The sequence below is a fragment of the Chlamydotis macqueenii genome, chromosome 5, assembly GCF_036417535.1.
Source record: "Chlamydotis macqueenii isolate bChlMac1 chromosome 5, bChlMac1.mat, whole genome shotgun sequence".
NCBI classification, from domain to species: Eukaryota; Metazoa; Chordata; class Aves; order Otidiformes; family Otididae; genus Chlamydotis; species Chlamydotis macqueenii.
In genome coordinates, this window is record NC_141560.1 from 18,994,169 (window position 1) to 19,010,512 (window position 16,344).

Here is a 16,344-nt window from a genome sequence, read left to right on the forward strand (position 1 = left end):
TTCATTATGTTGTAGATTATTTTTTTTGTTTGTTTTTACTGTCTACATATCAGCTACTTTCAATGCCTGTCATATAGGTTGTCTTGTGACAGCAATCAGCATTCTGTCAGAGAGGTGACATTGCATACAACTCAAGCATTATACACATTGTCTGGTAATAAAACTTTTCAATACCAATAATGGATACCTATGTGATATTATTTACAAATTGAAATTTTATAGAAAACTGGAGGAAAGTTTGCAATCTTGATGGCAGCTGAATTAAGGGAACAAATGGCGACTGGAGAAAGGAAAATCTCCTGCAAACGTAACAGCTCAGTTGCTGGTGAAACATGGGTATGAGGGAGATTTCTGATGAGGTTGAAGAGAGATTCAAAAATACAGTGGAAAATTTGAGGTACTAATACCAGTGCAGCCCAGATATTTGTGCAAGTGACAACAAAAGCATTTTTTTTTAACTGGGTACAAACTGATGCTATTTTAGACTAATTTTAGGTGGGCAGTAATGACAGGGAGAGAGCTGGTTGCATTGGAAGTAAAAACAGAGTAGTCCCCTCTCCACCCCCCGACCGGTTGAAAAATCCAAATTAAATAGAAGAATAAACAAAGCTGTTTCAACAATTAAAGTTTTGGAGGGCTTTTTTAATACCATAAGAACAAATGTTGGTAGATTAGACAGTAATTGAGATATTCAAATGGGCTGAATAAATCAGAGGCTTAAACATGACGGAGATCTGGAATTTATCTAACTCAAGAGATGCAAAACCATCTGGAATTTACATTCCAAGTATGGAAGCAGGATGAGTAACCACCTCAGCAGTCAGAATAAAAACAAGGAAAAGGTCTGTGTGGAATGGAGAAGGGAAATGAATGAATGACGAAAGCTATGACTTGGAGACTTGGAGCTGCAGGACTCAAGGAAGATTTGCCAAAACTAACCCAGAGCTAGATCTTGGAAAACAGTAAAACAAAAAGCAAAAGACTATTTCGCAATGTAGGTTCCATACTGCAACTAGCACAAAAAGAAGGGGGAGCCCCAAAGCACTGAGGTTATATATAATCTAGATACATTCCCCAGTCTAATGAGTAATTTTTGCAGCTTTAAGAACAGACAAAGATATAGGAAGGAAAGTCAAAGCTAAGACTGCTGTTAGAAGAGAATATACACAAAGTGAAAAGAACCATGGTACGAAAGCTAAACTAGGAGAGCTCAGCTTGCTCAAACTGGGAAGCATTACTGACTAATGAGAGAACTAGGGCATGAAGTTTTATGGCTTGTGGTAGAGATTTTAATCCATCTGTTGTATGTGGTGATGCTATATAGCAAGCTTCACATTTCTTTTTATAAACATTTAATATATTTGCAATTATTATGTTAGTCTACAATAACACACAAAGCTTTAAAACAAATTTTGAAAATAATGAACACTATGGATATAAATAGAATATGGGATAAAATGCAGTCCAAGTTTACTAAAGGTAGATCATGAGTGTACTTTAATGGGAGCAGAATTTTTATGGATGGAAGCCTGGTAGATCCAATTGATTTTTACCTCAGTAAAGCACTTGACAATGTAGTACTTGTGAGATTATTAGCTGAAATGGGAGATAGCACAAGAAATGTAAGTTAGATAAAGAAGTGGCTAAAAGAGGGATGACAATAGGTTTGTGCTGGAAAGGAAACTGTGAGACCAGAGAGGGATTTTTGAGTGAGGCTCCTTATACCAGCATTTGGCCTAATCTTATTTAATAAAGGCAGTGGCACAAATATAAGAGTGTGCTAATTAAACTCACTGATGACAAAAACTGAGAGGCCTTGCTCACAACGAGCCATACCAAGAATTTCATTCCTAGAAAACAGGTGACCTAGCAGCCTGGAGTAATAGAAGTAAAGTTAAATTTAATACAAAATACAAGGCCATGTCCTTAGGGATTGATAACAAGATTTTCTGATATAATAGGGGGTTCATCCAGGGGAAGCAATAGATTGGAAATGCTTGAGTGTAATTATTGATCATGGTCATTATGAGCCACTCGTATGATTCAGCCAACTAAATGATAAATACAGGGCTGTAGAATATTTTCAGCAGAGAAATAGAAGTAGGCCATTCTGTAGAGTACTGCTGCATCTGGAACACTGTGTACAATTCTAGTTCAGAATATGAACTGAGAAAAGTGCAAAAAATTCAGTGAACTGAGCAACCAATCTTACAAAATTTAAAAATTGCTTAGTGGAAGAAGGGTTGAGTGGCATATGATTACTGTTTGTGTATAGATTACATCCAGGTTAGCACCCTGGTGAAGTGAAGAGCTATTTTAAGCCATAGGAAAAATGCTGGTCCAGAAACAGATGGATATAAACAGAGTATGAATGAAATTAAGGAGGAGGTCAGGATGTTTCTAAGCACTGGAAAATCCAGGTTCTGGACCTGTCTTGCAACAGGAATTGTGGGCAGGAAAGCCCAACAAATTTCAAAATGGAATATATTAACAGACTTATGTGGTAAGGTATTCTGCAGAGAAAGCTGAACTCAGTGACTCAGACCATCACTTCCAGATGTATGTTCACAAAATGTTAGAGACTAGGGATAAATGGCTAGATAAACTTTATTTGAGGGAAAAGTCTAATGAGAAATTAGCATGGATTTTACATAAGAAATCCAGGGAAAATGCAGAAGAATTGCTAACTGCAATAGAAAATGGAAAATCCCATCTGTTAGACAGTGTAGCCTATTTATTTTTAAAATGTGACCATTTAAGCATGCTATCTGTGTTTCATAGGCTGCATTTTGAAAGGTTCATCAGGGATATTACCCCTCCCCCGATTAAAACATCTGATCCTATGATCCCAAGACACCAAAAAACTGCCCCATTGCAGTAACTGGAAGCTTCACCTGTGGCTGCATGACGAAGCCACAAAGCCACCTCAAAATGCTGCAATAAGTTGAATGTTTTCTGTCGACATGGCACATAACACTTACTTGTTTTGATTTGAGAATAAAAGAAGTATGTCAAATGCATTTTTCTTACAGAAAGATCTATTCCTGTGATGTTTTAAAAAGAAGGATGGTGCACCTCCAGGGTACAAGACATAAAAAAAAGGCCAAAAATAAGGATGGGGTGGTTTGTTGGTTGGTTGGTTTGGGTTGGGTTGGGTTTTTTTTTCAGGACTCAAACTCCTTGCTTCTGTTTCTCCATAAAAAGAAACTGGATAAAATTACATTGTTTTGGATATATAGGGATTTCTGATCATTCATAATTTCTTAAAATTCTCTAGTCTTTGTCCTGAGAAAGCTTGTATAAAATGCTAGTGGGCACTTCTAGCATAAGCAGAATACTCTGCTTATGTCTGCAAAATACCTTCTTCCTCCTCTGGGTGTAGTTTTGTTTACAGCAAAATTCTCAGTAAATGTACAGGGAACAATATCAAGACCTTCATTTTTTGTAATCTATATAGCAATAGTGATTTATATTCACATATGCATGCACGCATGCACAGCAAAAGTTAAAATATTTTACAGATCTGATGTTTATGTCTAAAAACTCAATAGGCCTATATAAAGTATGGCTTTGAAACGAAGGGGTTTTTTTTATTAATTTCATCGCTGCTTCTGTTTTGTATTATGGAACAGTGTATACATATTTCATACATGCATACAGGGTCAGTGTGACCAGGCTTTAGTTCAAAGTTCAAGCCCAGCACTGCCATGCAGCTTGAGTAATCAAGTGCAAAAATCTCCTGTAGGTTTTTCAACTGTATATATTAAACATATATATAACACAATATATGTAATTAAAAACTGAAGAGAAAGTTAGTAATTGGAATTTGTTGCTAAATATGAGTTAGCTCATTTCCCTTTAAAAATACAATAGCAATGCTTTTGAAAGACTGATGTAAAATCATTGTACCTTTGTATCAAACTATGTTCAGTTTTGATCTCTCAGTTTTGAGGATTGGAAGAATAATATCTAGACATTTAAGAAGAGTTTTGTTTTGAGCTGCCTCTCTCAAACAACGGCAAGGCATGAGATGATGGAGAGCTCTACACCGTTTCCTCTGTGAAATGTCCCAGCCACGTCACACCTGATGCTCACAGCATGAATCGGGTTACCTGGAAAAGAAAGGAGGCAGGGAGGAGAGCTGGCGGCATGGCAGCGGTGGCTGCCAGGCCTCATCCAGATTCAGGGGAGGCCAGTTCTCTCCCTCTTCAAGTGAACAGCTGAGGTAGGAAGGGTAAAGGAGCAGGAAGTATAACAGCAGCTTTGGAATGAAGTGGGGTGAAGGTGTCGGAGCCCTGAGGACTGACAGGCCTGACTGTCCCTGCCCAGCTTTCCCCAGGGCCTCCCCCACCCTGCCCATGGCCCGGACCCCATGTCAGCCCCCCCAGGGCTATCAGCCCCTGCCTCAGCAGCAGTGCAGCAGGGCCAGCCTTCAGCTCCCCACAGCCCTGCCCTGCCCTGAGCCCGTGTCCCAGCCTGGCCTCAGCCCATCCTTGTCCCCAGGGTGGTGCCCAGTTCCAGGGCTGGGGCTGGTCCTGGTGCCCTGCTCCTGCCTGGGGAGCTCCTGTGCTGGTCCCCTGCAGCTCCTGGCCGTTGGGAGCTGCCAGCCCACACAGCACCCTGACAGCAGGGTAGAAAGAGGAAATAAAATAGCTATGGGGACCTTATCAGGTGTCATTAAAGTCCCACACATGCGATGCTCCTGCAGGAGATCATCTCTTCCACGCTGGTCTCCTGGCAAGGCCGGCCATGGTACAGTGCTGAGGTGACAGCCCGGCAGCTGTGTGCCACACCTGGCAGGGGTGAAACCAGAGCTGTTGCATTTCTGCGTGCCAAACAGTTCTCAATAAAAAATTAGCTGTTGGTAAAATTACTCAGTGGATCTCAATACATCTAAGTAGCGTTGTCATAGTCAAAAGGATTTCTTAGTGAAAGAAATCTGAGAAGGGGGTGGGAAAATGTAGAGGAAGGCTGGAAACTTGGCACACCATCAGAACAAAACCTGTGTTATTGGAAACCCCATTGTCCTCCATAGGTCTCACTGCAGGGAGATAAAGCTATAGCACCCTCCTGTTACATTTCCCAGTTCCTCTCACTGCTGAAACATGCTAAATGTGTCATACTAAAACCACATATTTTCTTATTGGAGTAAGCTGCATAAGCGTTCTTACCATGATACAAGTGCATCATCATGTGATGCTGGCAGCACTCGGTACATCAACGAGGTTTGCAAAGGCTGGTGGAGGTGGAAGCTTGCTAATCCATCTCACAGGGGTACTTCAAGGGAGGCAAAGAAGGGGCACGGAAATGCATTCAACTGTCCCTCTAGCTCTGTGGTCAGAATTCATTTTATGCCCTCCCTAAGGCGACCTCTGCTCTTACAGTCTTACAAAATCTTACAATATTTTAGGGATGCTTATTTCTTTAAATGAGTGCAATGTAGCCCTTACTCAAAATGGTTGCCTTTTCTTCTGATGCTTTTATTCAAGGTACCCACTGCGTATGCTTTAAATTACATCGTTTACAGTGCTGCAGTATCACGCTTGTTCTGTAAATTTTTTGCATATGAGCACAAAAGCTGCAAAGTAAAACTTTTCAGCGTGGGGCTAAATACATTGCAGAAAGCTACATTTCATCAGAATGGGCATTGCTCACTCAGTAAGTCAAGGAAATGTCAACGTGGACGATTTTACTACATAGCCAATTTGTAATAATGATAAATAGGAACTACTTGTACAAATAAATGCACTAATCCGTAAGCAGTGTTCACACAAGTTTAATTTCCACTTGTGGTGACAGGAAATATTGCCTGCATTTATGTGGTAGAGTACATATGGTGGGTTTTTTTTTATGTCACAGTAATATGTGTGTAATATATTATATTACTTTTATATATGTAATAATGTAATACACGTATGGCAACAATAATAACACCGTTTGTTAATTTATCCCTCTATCCATAATTGGGGCTAATTTCCAGGGATGCAGGGTATAAATTTGTATTTAGGATTCTTATAAACTCTCCCTTTGGTCATTTGCTTTACTCTCAGAAAGCACATTTTCGGTGTTCTTTATTGAGAAGTTGTTAGCTACCATCCCTATGAGCAGCTGAGAGACAATGTAAATAATGACATTTAGCAAAAAAAACCTAGAATGCTTTTGTTATGAAATCCATTTAGTTTATCCTCCATCTAGAGCATCAGTATCTTGAGGGCTTTTAGTCTGGTTTGTAAGAGAACAGGGAAATAATTAATTTTCTGTAGATAGGTGGTACTTTTCCCAGTGCTGAGGTACACAGAATAAATGCATTTACAAATTTTTACAACTATCCAAATAAGATTATAACACATATTTCCATGAGCAGGAGAGTTCTGACTCAACTTTCCCAGTAGCTTAGACTCACAATATGAACTGCACGCGCACTGGAGTTTTCCTTCCACTGAAAAGGCTGCTCTGCATTGCCACCTGTTTTAATGTAATTTACAGTAATGTAATAACCTGTAACCTCCTGTTAAATTTGGTTGAAATTGGTCATGAGTGCTAAAACTACCTGGAGAAATTATGGCAGGCAGACAGAAAGACAAATGCTTGTTCAGGTAGCGTAATTACATAGGTTTTATCTTCTCAGGAAAAGGCTAAAAAGTGCGTGTGACTAGATTTTTTTTTAAATTGTCTCTTCAGAATTTGGTCACAAATTGGTAATGTGCTTCTTTTAGACTTAGATATATCTATACAGATAGATATTTCTATATATTATGTACTGCATTTTCCACATTCTAATGTTTTACTACAGAACTTGATGTTATGTTAAACAGAATTGAACAAAAACATTGCTCCACATCAGTATGTGAGCATACATTTTAATGCCCATTCAGGCCCCACTCATTTGATGAATTTCAGACTGTAAGTGTCCATGACCACTATTTTGTTCTGGATCCTCTTCTCTCTGTACTTATATTATTCTCTCCTGTTGATAAAAATCAATAATAAATTAAAGGTAGAAAACAAAGATTAAGAAATGGTTTTATAGTTTTCTAAAGGAAGAAATCACCAGCGGGATTTCTCAGGATCTGACTGTCCAACATCTACAAAAAGGCTGCAAATGGCAGTGAACATAAAGTGGACTAAATCTGCATATGGTGCAAAAGTATTCAGGATAATCAACTGGAAAGCTGACTGAGAAAGGTCACTGAAGTATTTAAAAAATAAATTATAAAATGACCCAAAAAAAATCAGCTTAGTAAGTGCAAAGCCATGTGTATAGAGAAGCTAATCCTTAACATCTATACACAAAAGTCACCTATTATCTTTTGCCACTAAGGAACGGGGTCTTAAGAGACACTGTAGCTTGGGAGAGACCAAAAGCCAAACAGAAGGATCAGCAGGAATTGGGAAAGGAGCAGAAAACACACCAGTCATTACAATTCCATATAATCTCTAAACCTGTTGTACACATTCCAGTCATGCAGTAGTATTAGTGTAGAAGTTGGAAAAACTAAAGAACTTCAACAAGGACAACATCATGGAATATCTTTAATATAGGAAGAAAAAAGACTTCCAGTACCTCAAGGGGGCCTACAAGAAAGATGGGGAAAGGCTGTTTAGTAGGGCCTGTTGCAATAGGACGAGAGGTAATGGTTTTTAAATAGAGGGGGGTAGATTTAGATTAGAAATTAGGAAAAAATTTTTTACGATGTGAGTTATAGAACACTGGCACAGGTTGCCCAGAAAGGTGGTGGAGGCCCCATCCCTGGAAACGTTCAAGGCCAGGCTGGATGAGGCTCTGAGCAACCTGATCTAGTTAGGGATGTCCCTGCTCCTTGCAGGGGGGTTGGACTAGATGACCTCTGAAGGTCCCTTCCAACCCTAACCATTCTATGATTCTATGATTCTAAGACAGACTTTTCAGGACAGAAAGAATACTGAAATGATCTTAACAACATGTAAAATTTTGCAGAGAAAATGAATAAGCACTCTTATTTTTCCTCGCAATGCAAGAATGAGGCACTGGGATTGAAACAAAACCGAAATATTGTTTCAGACACTATATAATTAAAAAGTAGAACATCATGCCCAAGAAGGTACAAAGTGTAAAAGCAGGAAGGAAAGGTTGGCTCTTGAAACCTCATTCCTTCCTCTTCCCCCGGCACTTCCCTCCTTTGTGACGGCGGCGGAAGGGGCAAGTATCTTGCAGATGCCTGGGAAAACACTGGAAGGCCGCAACAGCCCTCACACTAAACCTTTTTTCTCGCAGCACCCCTGCCGCCATTTTGTGAGGTCGGGCGGACGAACTACATCTCCCAGAGTGCTCGGCGCCGCGCCGCCATCTTGGCCCGCCGCTCCGTGGGGCAGTTCGGGCAGATAGCAGTGGCGGTAAGCTGAGACATGGCGCTGTTCCCGGCTTTTGCCGCTGCCGCCGAGCCCGGGGAGCCCTCAACCGGCAGCAGCGAGGGCCCCAGGAAAGGTAAAGTCCTGGAAGAATCCTCTTTCCTCCCCGCCGGCCCTGGGGAAGCCCTTCCACTTGCCGCCACATGGAGCCTTCTGCACCGTGCCGACCCTTCCGCGCACCGCTTCGGGCCTACTTCGGCTCCCAGCCCGGCCCGTCCTTCCGTGCGTGCAGGCCTCGGGAGGCTCGGCAGCGCGGCAAAGGGGCTGGGCTGCCCGGCGAGCCCCGCCGCTCCGCTGACCGAGCGCCATGTTCGGGCGGTGCGCGCCTCAACCCGGGCTCCTCCCTCCTGTGCGGGGCACGAGCGTGCGTGTGGGCGCGCAGGCGTAGGCCGCGCCAGGCGTGGCGCTGCCGGTTTGGGCAGAGTTACCGTGTTTGCGGGTGAAGTGGCTTTGGGGGGAGCCCGAAATAGGGAGATCCCCGCTGGCGTGACGCTCTCTGCTGGTAGATGCTGGCGGCATGGCTGTAGAAATACCCATCTTGGAAAAATACTTGTACGTTAATTGGCGTGTGTGGTGGAGAAGGTTTGCTTTATGCAGAAAAACGAGTTTTTATTGTGTCCCTCCCGTTCCGTGCCCTGCTAACGTTGGATAACTTAAAAACTGTTTTCTCATTTCGTTGCCTCTTAAGTGAAATATTACTTGTGAGGGATATTTTTTTGGAAGGTCATGAGTGAGATTAAGATTCAGTTTATCATTTTGATTGCTGTCAAGCAGTTATACTTTTATTAAATCAGCAAAGAGCCCTGTCTGGTGTGTTGCCGAACTCTGAAGTATGCACAACATTTATTAATTTTACTGGGAGATGGTTCGAACTCGGCTTTTGTGCTTGCCAGCTTCCACCACCCTTGAGTCTGCCCATCCTCTAGACACCCAGCAAGGGGAAACTCTAAGAGTTTACCTAGGCGGAATGCCTGGTGTATTTGGTCCAGTCAGTGTGGTGAGTTTCTGAAGCTGTTAGCAATACGGGCTGGGGTTAGCGTCTTGTTCTAGCCAGTTCTGCATTACCCCCTGATGGCATTGCAGCTGTTGATGCTCAGTCTGCCAGTACAGAGATGTTCTTAGCCACATTCAGAAGCCTTTCTGGTAATGACACTTGGTGCAGGGAATAGTGGACGTAATAAGATCCCAAATTACAGCTTCTAGGAAGAGAGGAGCTGCTCTGCCAGGCAGAGGTACCCTGAAATTCTCTAGTAGTGAGAGTTTGCTTACATTTTAAAACTCTGGGAGTTTAGCCTTTAGGTTTGTTGTGCCTAGTCTGTGTCACCGCAGACCACCTGTCGGGAAGATCAAATTACACAGAAAAAGGTGTTAAGACGACTTTTTGATCTAGATTTCCATTATTAGCACTGTTTATGAGTTACTTTTGGTCTACTGGAAGTTTTTTTTGCATGAGAACTATTGACAAAACTTTCAGGAACGTAATTGGTTTGGTTTATGTTTTAGCCAATATGGTACTTTGTTTTTAATGACCACATTTCAGTATAAGTTATAAAAATTAAGCATTAACTCAGAACCACATTTATGGTGGCATATATCAAATTTCACACATTCAGCTTGTGAGAACTTGAGAACTTGATGAGCAACTTTGGTATCTCTGATAGATGACTCTTTCCTCAGAGCTGATATGAAGCCAAAGTCCATCGTAATACAGAGATCACAGAGTATGTTGTGTTTAACATGATATGCAAAACTGAGGTGTCTTTTGCAGTCATTTAGGAACATGTCATAGTTCTATTGTAAAAATTGAAATAACAATATAAATATGCCGGCCATGTTTCATTCCTCTGACCATCTCTCTCTCATACTCTTACAAACCTTCGTAAACCACTTAAAACATAAGTACTGCCCAAAACAGAAGTATTGCTCTGTGCTCTTTCTGTCCTGCTAGACTGCTGAGTTGCAGCAACCTCTAGAGCACAAAGTAATTTTGTATATGGTTTCTTGCGATTATTTTGTCAAGGTTAATTAGTTTTTGGTGGAAGACATCACACATTTATTGGTAGCCATACTGAACAGAGTGGTGGTGATAATTAACCCTACTGACAGTAGTAAGCATGCACAGCATTATTTACGGTCTGAACTATTCAATAGGTAAGATGATGTAAGTGATTTTTGCTGAAAACAGGTTTTCAGGGTTCTGAGAGGCAACAAAAGGCTTTGCTTAAGTTAAAAAATGTCTCTGTAGACATGCACTGTAAATTTTTAATTTTTTTTTGCTTAGGAAGTTAAAAAAAGCATACTGTTGGATTGATTCTACTGTTGTGCCTACACGTGTGGATGGTAGAGTAGAACAATAACAAATACATGCATATTATAACAAAATAAGTAGTTTATATGTTTTATTCTTTCTGCTCTTTAAGAATGTAAATCTAGTCTGTGAAAATGATAAAATTTTTAAACAACTGACAAGAAAAAAAACCCCAAAAACTGAAAAGGTAGAGTTTTAAAGTTTGGAATGCATTTTGATGTTTGAAATGTTTGTATCCAGCTAACTTATTCACTGGAGATTATTTACAAGGAGATTTGGACTCCATGTTGTGTAATGGAAAAAAATGTTCATTCTTTCCAGAGTATTAGGTCACTGTGATTAAATTGTTCAGAAAATACTGGAGTTGGAGAATTCTAAATATTTCCCTGGTGGTATCCGCAGAGGCATATTGACTGTGCTACAGGGGTTGGTTCTTGCAGTGTGATTCTTCAATGTTTTAAAAATGCAATTTGATCTCATTTGCTTAGGTAGAACCAAGCTACAGGCACAGTCAGGGGATTAATGTTTATGACTTCATTTCTCAAGGTGAGTTTTCCTTGGAGGCCCTAAAACAGTAATTTAAAATATAAAAAATAAACCTTGTTCTGCTTGTGCTCACTGTTGTAATCATATTGCATCAAGTTAGTGAGTGACTTCACATCTGTAAAGGAATAACAGGTACTTTAATGTAAAGTTAAGTCACAATGACATCTTGGAAGCCTGTTTCTGATAGTTAATGGTGATATTTTGCTGTATTTAATGCAAATTTCCTATGGAAATAAATCTCATGCATGCTTGCTGTGCATCTGTCTGCCAGCCTACTTGCTCAGGATCTCTCTTTTCCTCCTGAGGAGTTTTAACTCTTTCAGTCAATTTTGTTGTGGTGGGAGAGAGAAGTGACAGAAGTGGAGGAGGTCTGTGAAAATCTGCATTTTCTTAGAAAAGATAAACCTCGATGAAGTGCCACTGCTGAGAGAGAGGCTGTAATGTGAATTGAGCTGTTACCAGGATTGATGGGCTTGGCAGTGAGCTGATTATGTACACTAGCCAGCTAATAAACATCGTCGAAGATCACAGTCTGACACAGCACAGGCTGCCTCTTGCCTAGCCAATAATTAGGGAATGTGGCAAAGTGGTGTAGAAGGGTCTAGAGAACCCAGATAATTCCTGAAGCTGTGGCAGCGGTGGGGAGTGTAAAGGATGCAGGACACAGCTCAGAAATCCAGGCTTCATCCTTTTGTGAGCCACAGGATTAATTTGCTGGGAGAAGAAGGGGAACGAAAATTTTTCCAACTCACTCTTTTATTTAAGAATGACATTGTGGCCTTAAAACAGTCTTTTAAACAGAGAAATATAAAGATAACTGCTTTCCACTCTTCTGCCAGTTCCAGTGTAGCCTCTTTTGTTTAAAGTGCGTTTTGTGCCTCAGGGAAATTTATATGGTTGGTCAGCCCGTGTTTTATTGTGTCTTCTAAAACAACTGGAGCTTTACTGCTTTCTTGGTTTATTTTTTTTTCTGTTCATTTTGTTGATGTAATCAAATAATGCTATTTTAAAAAGAAATTTGTCAGTTGCTTTCTCTTTTTTGGTTTTTAAGACTGAAGCTCTTAGTGCTGCTAGGGATCTGTATCTCCATTTGGCAGTTATTTGGCACTGTAGTGCCTGAAGGCTCAAGGGTATAAAATTTAGCATACTTGTTGTATGCAAACATTTTTTTCCTAGTTTGGGCTGGTCTGTATCTAAAGTGTTTAGACTGATGCATAATATTAAGAAATGCATTATCTGCGTTAATCTTTGGAGGACCTGATATTATGCTCTTGAAATCAATCAAAAGCCTGTTATGATGTGTACAGCTTTTAAAAAAAATCCTTAGATGAAGATCTTAAACATCTTAAACTTTTTCCCTAATGATCTGAATATTGTGAGTCTTGAATTCTGAATTTTGTCATCAACAACTCTGTATGACTGAGGGCAAATTATTTAACTTCATTCTGCCTTTGAGCTTACTTTTTTAAGAAAACATAACCCATATAAGTGTCATGAGTATTAATATATTTCAAGTCATTTTTGAACCATAATTCTTCATTCAAATCAATACTGCACTACCTTACAATAAATTTGTTTCTACCAAAAAATAATGCTAGTAAATAATTTATTACACATTACAAAGGGAAACATTTATTAGAAAGAAGAGAAGCTCAAAGACTACAGAGAATGTCTTCGTAACTTAAATATGTTATTGGAGACCTGGCCAAGGATAAATTAGATATACAAAGTATATCTTTGGAGCAGATACTAGCCAGACAGATCTCCTTAAAATAATTGTAAGTTACAGTTTTGTGCCGTTATGTGATACACCTTTACACCAGAGTCTCTGCCACCCAGTGGATTTTTCTGTTTTGTTAGGTGTGTCTCCATAATACAACGCAAATCAAAACAAAGTTGGATTTTTTTTTTTAAATGGAATTAAATGTCCTCTTTATTTCTGTAAATAAATAAAAGGCTTTATGCACAGATTAGTTGCATTTACTGAAATCTGAAGTGCTCTGGACCATTGTATTTTCTCTGAATTTGTTTATGTTTAAGGAAGACCGGAGTGTGACCAGTGGAAAAACATTGTAGGGTTGCAGTTTGCTCTTGCGTTCCTTTACAGCCTGTCTTCATTATCAAAATGAGCAGAAATAATTGAATATAGGGAAGATATTGATTTTAAAATTATCATCAAAGTTAATAAGTGTACCTCAAAAATCTCAGGTATAAAGCAGCACTCAGTATCACGTGACATATTTAACTATTAACTCCAATTTGATTATGCAGTTATCAAGTGTATGAATTTATTTAAGTCCCGTGTGTTTCAAATATGTAATGGTTTCAGAATTATGTGTGAGAAACACTTCGATATTTAATGAAAAATACTAAGTACAATTATTCTAAGAAGCAATTCTGGTTTTAGGTTAGTTCTTAATACATCTGTTACAGGATCAAAATGAGAAATTAATGTATTTTTGCATAACACTTTATTCCCTGGCAGGGGGGATAGTTATTTTGATAGGCAAGTGAAATGTTGCTTGGATATTGCCCAGCATAAATCTTTCTCCTTTGAACTCACCAAAGATTTTCCAAGAATGCATTGTGGTAGGTTTACAGTTTTAGAGTCATAGACATATAGTTAAAATGAAGGCATTTGTGCTGGGGTGGATTAGTTTAAATTAATTTGTAGATTTTTGTCATATTTTAAGTAGACAAGTAAGGATCGTGGATTTAGGATTTCAATTTTTGTTCTAATTTTACCTTAATATGTCATAAGTGGTTTCATGGAAGTAAAAACAAACAAACCAACCTCATGTTGATTTGCAACAAAGTAAGGTAGTGTATTTGCCTTAGGTTTGATGATTCTGATTGCCAGGCAGAAGGTTACAATAATACACATATTTATATTGTACAGGTGAATTTTTATTTTTCAGTCTACATCCTACGTTTTGATGAGCTGGAAAATAATGCGTGGCAGTGTTCTGCAACGTGTTGGTTGAGGCACTCATGGGAAGTGTATTTTGTTCCCTGGCAGTGCCATGAATTGTGAGTTCTCTTCTGTACAGAGGTGGAGATTCAAGATAAACCAGGGAAGATGACCCTCTCCATGGGGCCTTTGGTCTTTGGTAGCAGGGACAGTCTCTTAGGAAATGCAAACTGGAGTTTTGCTTGATTCTGTGTACATCTTGAGAAGAGAAGGCTGTGATCTTCGAGTACCTGAAGGGGGCTTATAGGAAAGATGGGGAGAGACACTTTAGCAGGGCCTGTTGTGATAGGACGAAGGGTAATGGTTTTAAACTATAAGGAAGCAGATTCGGACTGGACGTAAGGAAAAAAAATTTTACAATGAGGGTGGTGGAACACTGGCACAGGTTGCCCAGGGAGGTGGTGGATGCCCCATCCCTGGAAACGTTCAAGGCCAGGCTGGATGAGGCTCTGAGCAACCTGATCTGGTCGGAGATGTCCCTGGTCCTTGCAGGGGTGTTGGACTAGATGACCTTTGAAGGTCCCTTCTAACTCTAACCATTCTATGATTCTTTAACTTAGATTAACAAACTGTTTTGCAGCCTGCTCCATTTTAAATCCTTTTCTGGACAACAAATGAGGGATATGACGAAGAAAGAATCTTGGTATGAAGAGCTATTTCTGAAAGAAATACTTTAGAAGGAGGAGAGATGTGTTGGCAGACAATGAGTTCATGCTATTTAAGGATTAGAGGTCAGTGTAGTCAAAAGCACAAAGATAAGAGTGTGACAGGAAGAACACTAAGGCAAAAATGGTTGTAAAGCATATGGCAAACAGGCAGGGAGACCAAATTTGTTCCTTTTGTTGTTATTTTCTGCGGTCTGGCACTGGAGAGGCTGATTCTGTACTTATGTGAAATAATGTTTGTTGTTTAATACATTAGAAAATTTCATGTACCTGAAATAATTCTAGGAATGAAATCTCTATGAACATTGTTATAGAAGTTTTAATACCAGTAAAATTATGGCAAGAAATTCCCCCTTCACATCCTTATCCGTTGACTGAAATGGCTGAGGTAGATGCGGAATGCTTAATGCTTACTAATATATCCAAATTACCATCAATTAGCCTTTTTTTTGGTACTATTTAAAATTCTAATGGTATTTTGGTGGTTAGAAAACTGAAAATCTAGTAACGTGTTTTGACCTTGTGTGAAACACTTGAATATTCTTGTCAGTAGTGGGTGTCCCTATCAATTAAATCGTGTTAAAAATATTTTCTGTACAGTGAGTAAAGTACATTTTTGTAGGTTTGCATAAGTTGTATTGCATCCATTAACTATACCTTTCATTTAATTATGCCCTTCTGTAATTTTTTTTCCATTTTACTCTTTATATATGTAAATATCTATATTATATAGTGAATATAATAATTCTAAATAATATATACTGTATGAAGATACATTAGAAGATCTTATAACGTTATAATGTATAAATGCATAAAGTTAGAATTTTACATGGTAAAAATTAATATTGGACAGATATATATTTTTTTAAAGTATATAGCAGTGTATAAAACATGTTATCTGCTTTCAGTATGAACTTTTAAGTATTATTATAAAGTGGATTTTTAAAGCTTACATTGATGTCAGGGAAAGATTCTAGCTCCTATATATTTTACGTCATTACAAACCTAGCGTTCTGCTAAATGGAAATTTCATGGGCTGCTTTCCGATGTGCTCAGTTATTACATGTAGCTTAGTGACATTTGGTGCAAATTTAGCTTTCTGCTGACTAGATTAACCCCCAGTTAAAAAAAAGCATAGCAAGCTGATTTGTGTTGATCTCACACTTTTCTTTACGTGCAGAATTGGACTGGCTTAGTAACCCAAGCTTCTCTACGGAAGATGCACTGTTACTGCATCAGCGCACTACAGAAGTTGCAAATCTCATCCCTGAAAAATCACCATTGATAAGGTGGAATATACTTCAATATCTTTTAAAATAGCCTCTTTCTTTTGTCCTGCTTATCTTTTGTTATGTGAGACCAAAATCAGGAGCTTTATGGCTGCTTTTCATTCCACTGTTCAGTATTTAAAAAGGCCTGAACTGAGTCATGTATAAAAGTATGAATAATGCTTCCATGTCCTTTCA

The 16,344-nt window shown here is 39.3% G+C and overlaps 1 protein-coding gene across 2 annotated transcripts in view; it reads left to right on the forward strand.

Moving 5' to 3' along the window:
- Positions 1–7,915: 7,915 nt before the first annotated feature.
- The window catches only part of NRDE2 (NRDE-2, necessary for RNA interference, domain containing), a 37,661-nt gene continuing 29,232 nt past the window's right edge, over positions 7,916–16,344 (forward strand). Inside the window, exons 1-2 of one of the 2 annotated variants that reach the window (XM_086749139.1) lie at positions 7,916–8,464; positions 16,059–16,167. In XM_086749139.1, coding sequence (XP_086605265.1) covers positions 8,386–8,464; positions 16,059–16,167 — 188 coding nt within the window. In that variant the 5' untranslated portion in view covers positions 7,916–8,385. The remainder of the gene's footprint in view (positions 8,465–16,058; positions 16,168–16,344) is intronic. The other variant, XM_086749138.1, reaches the window with a different exon arrangement.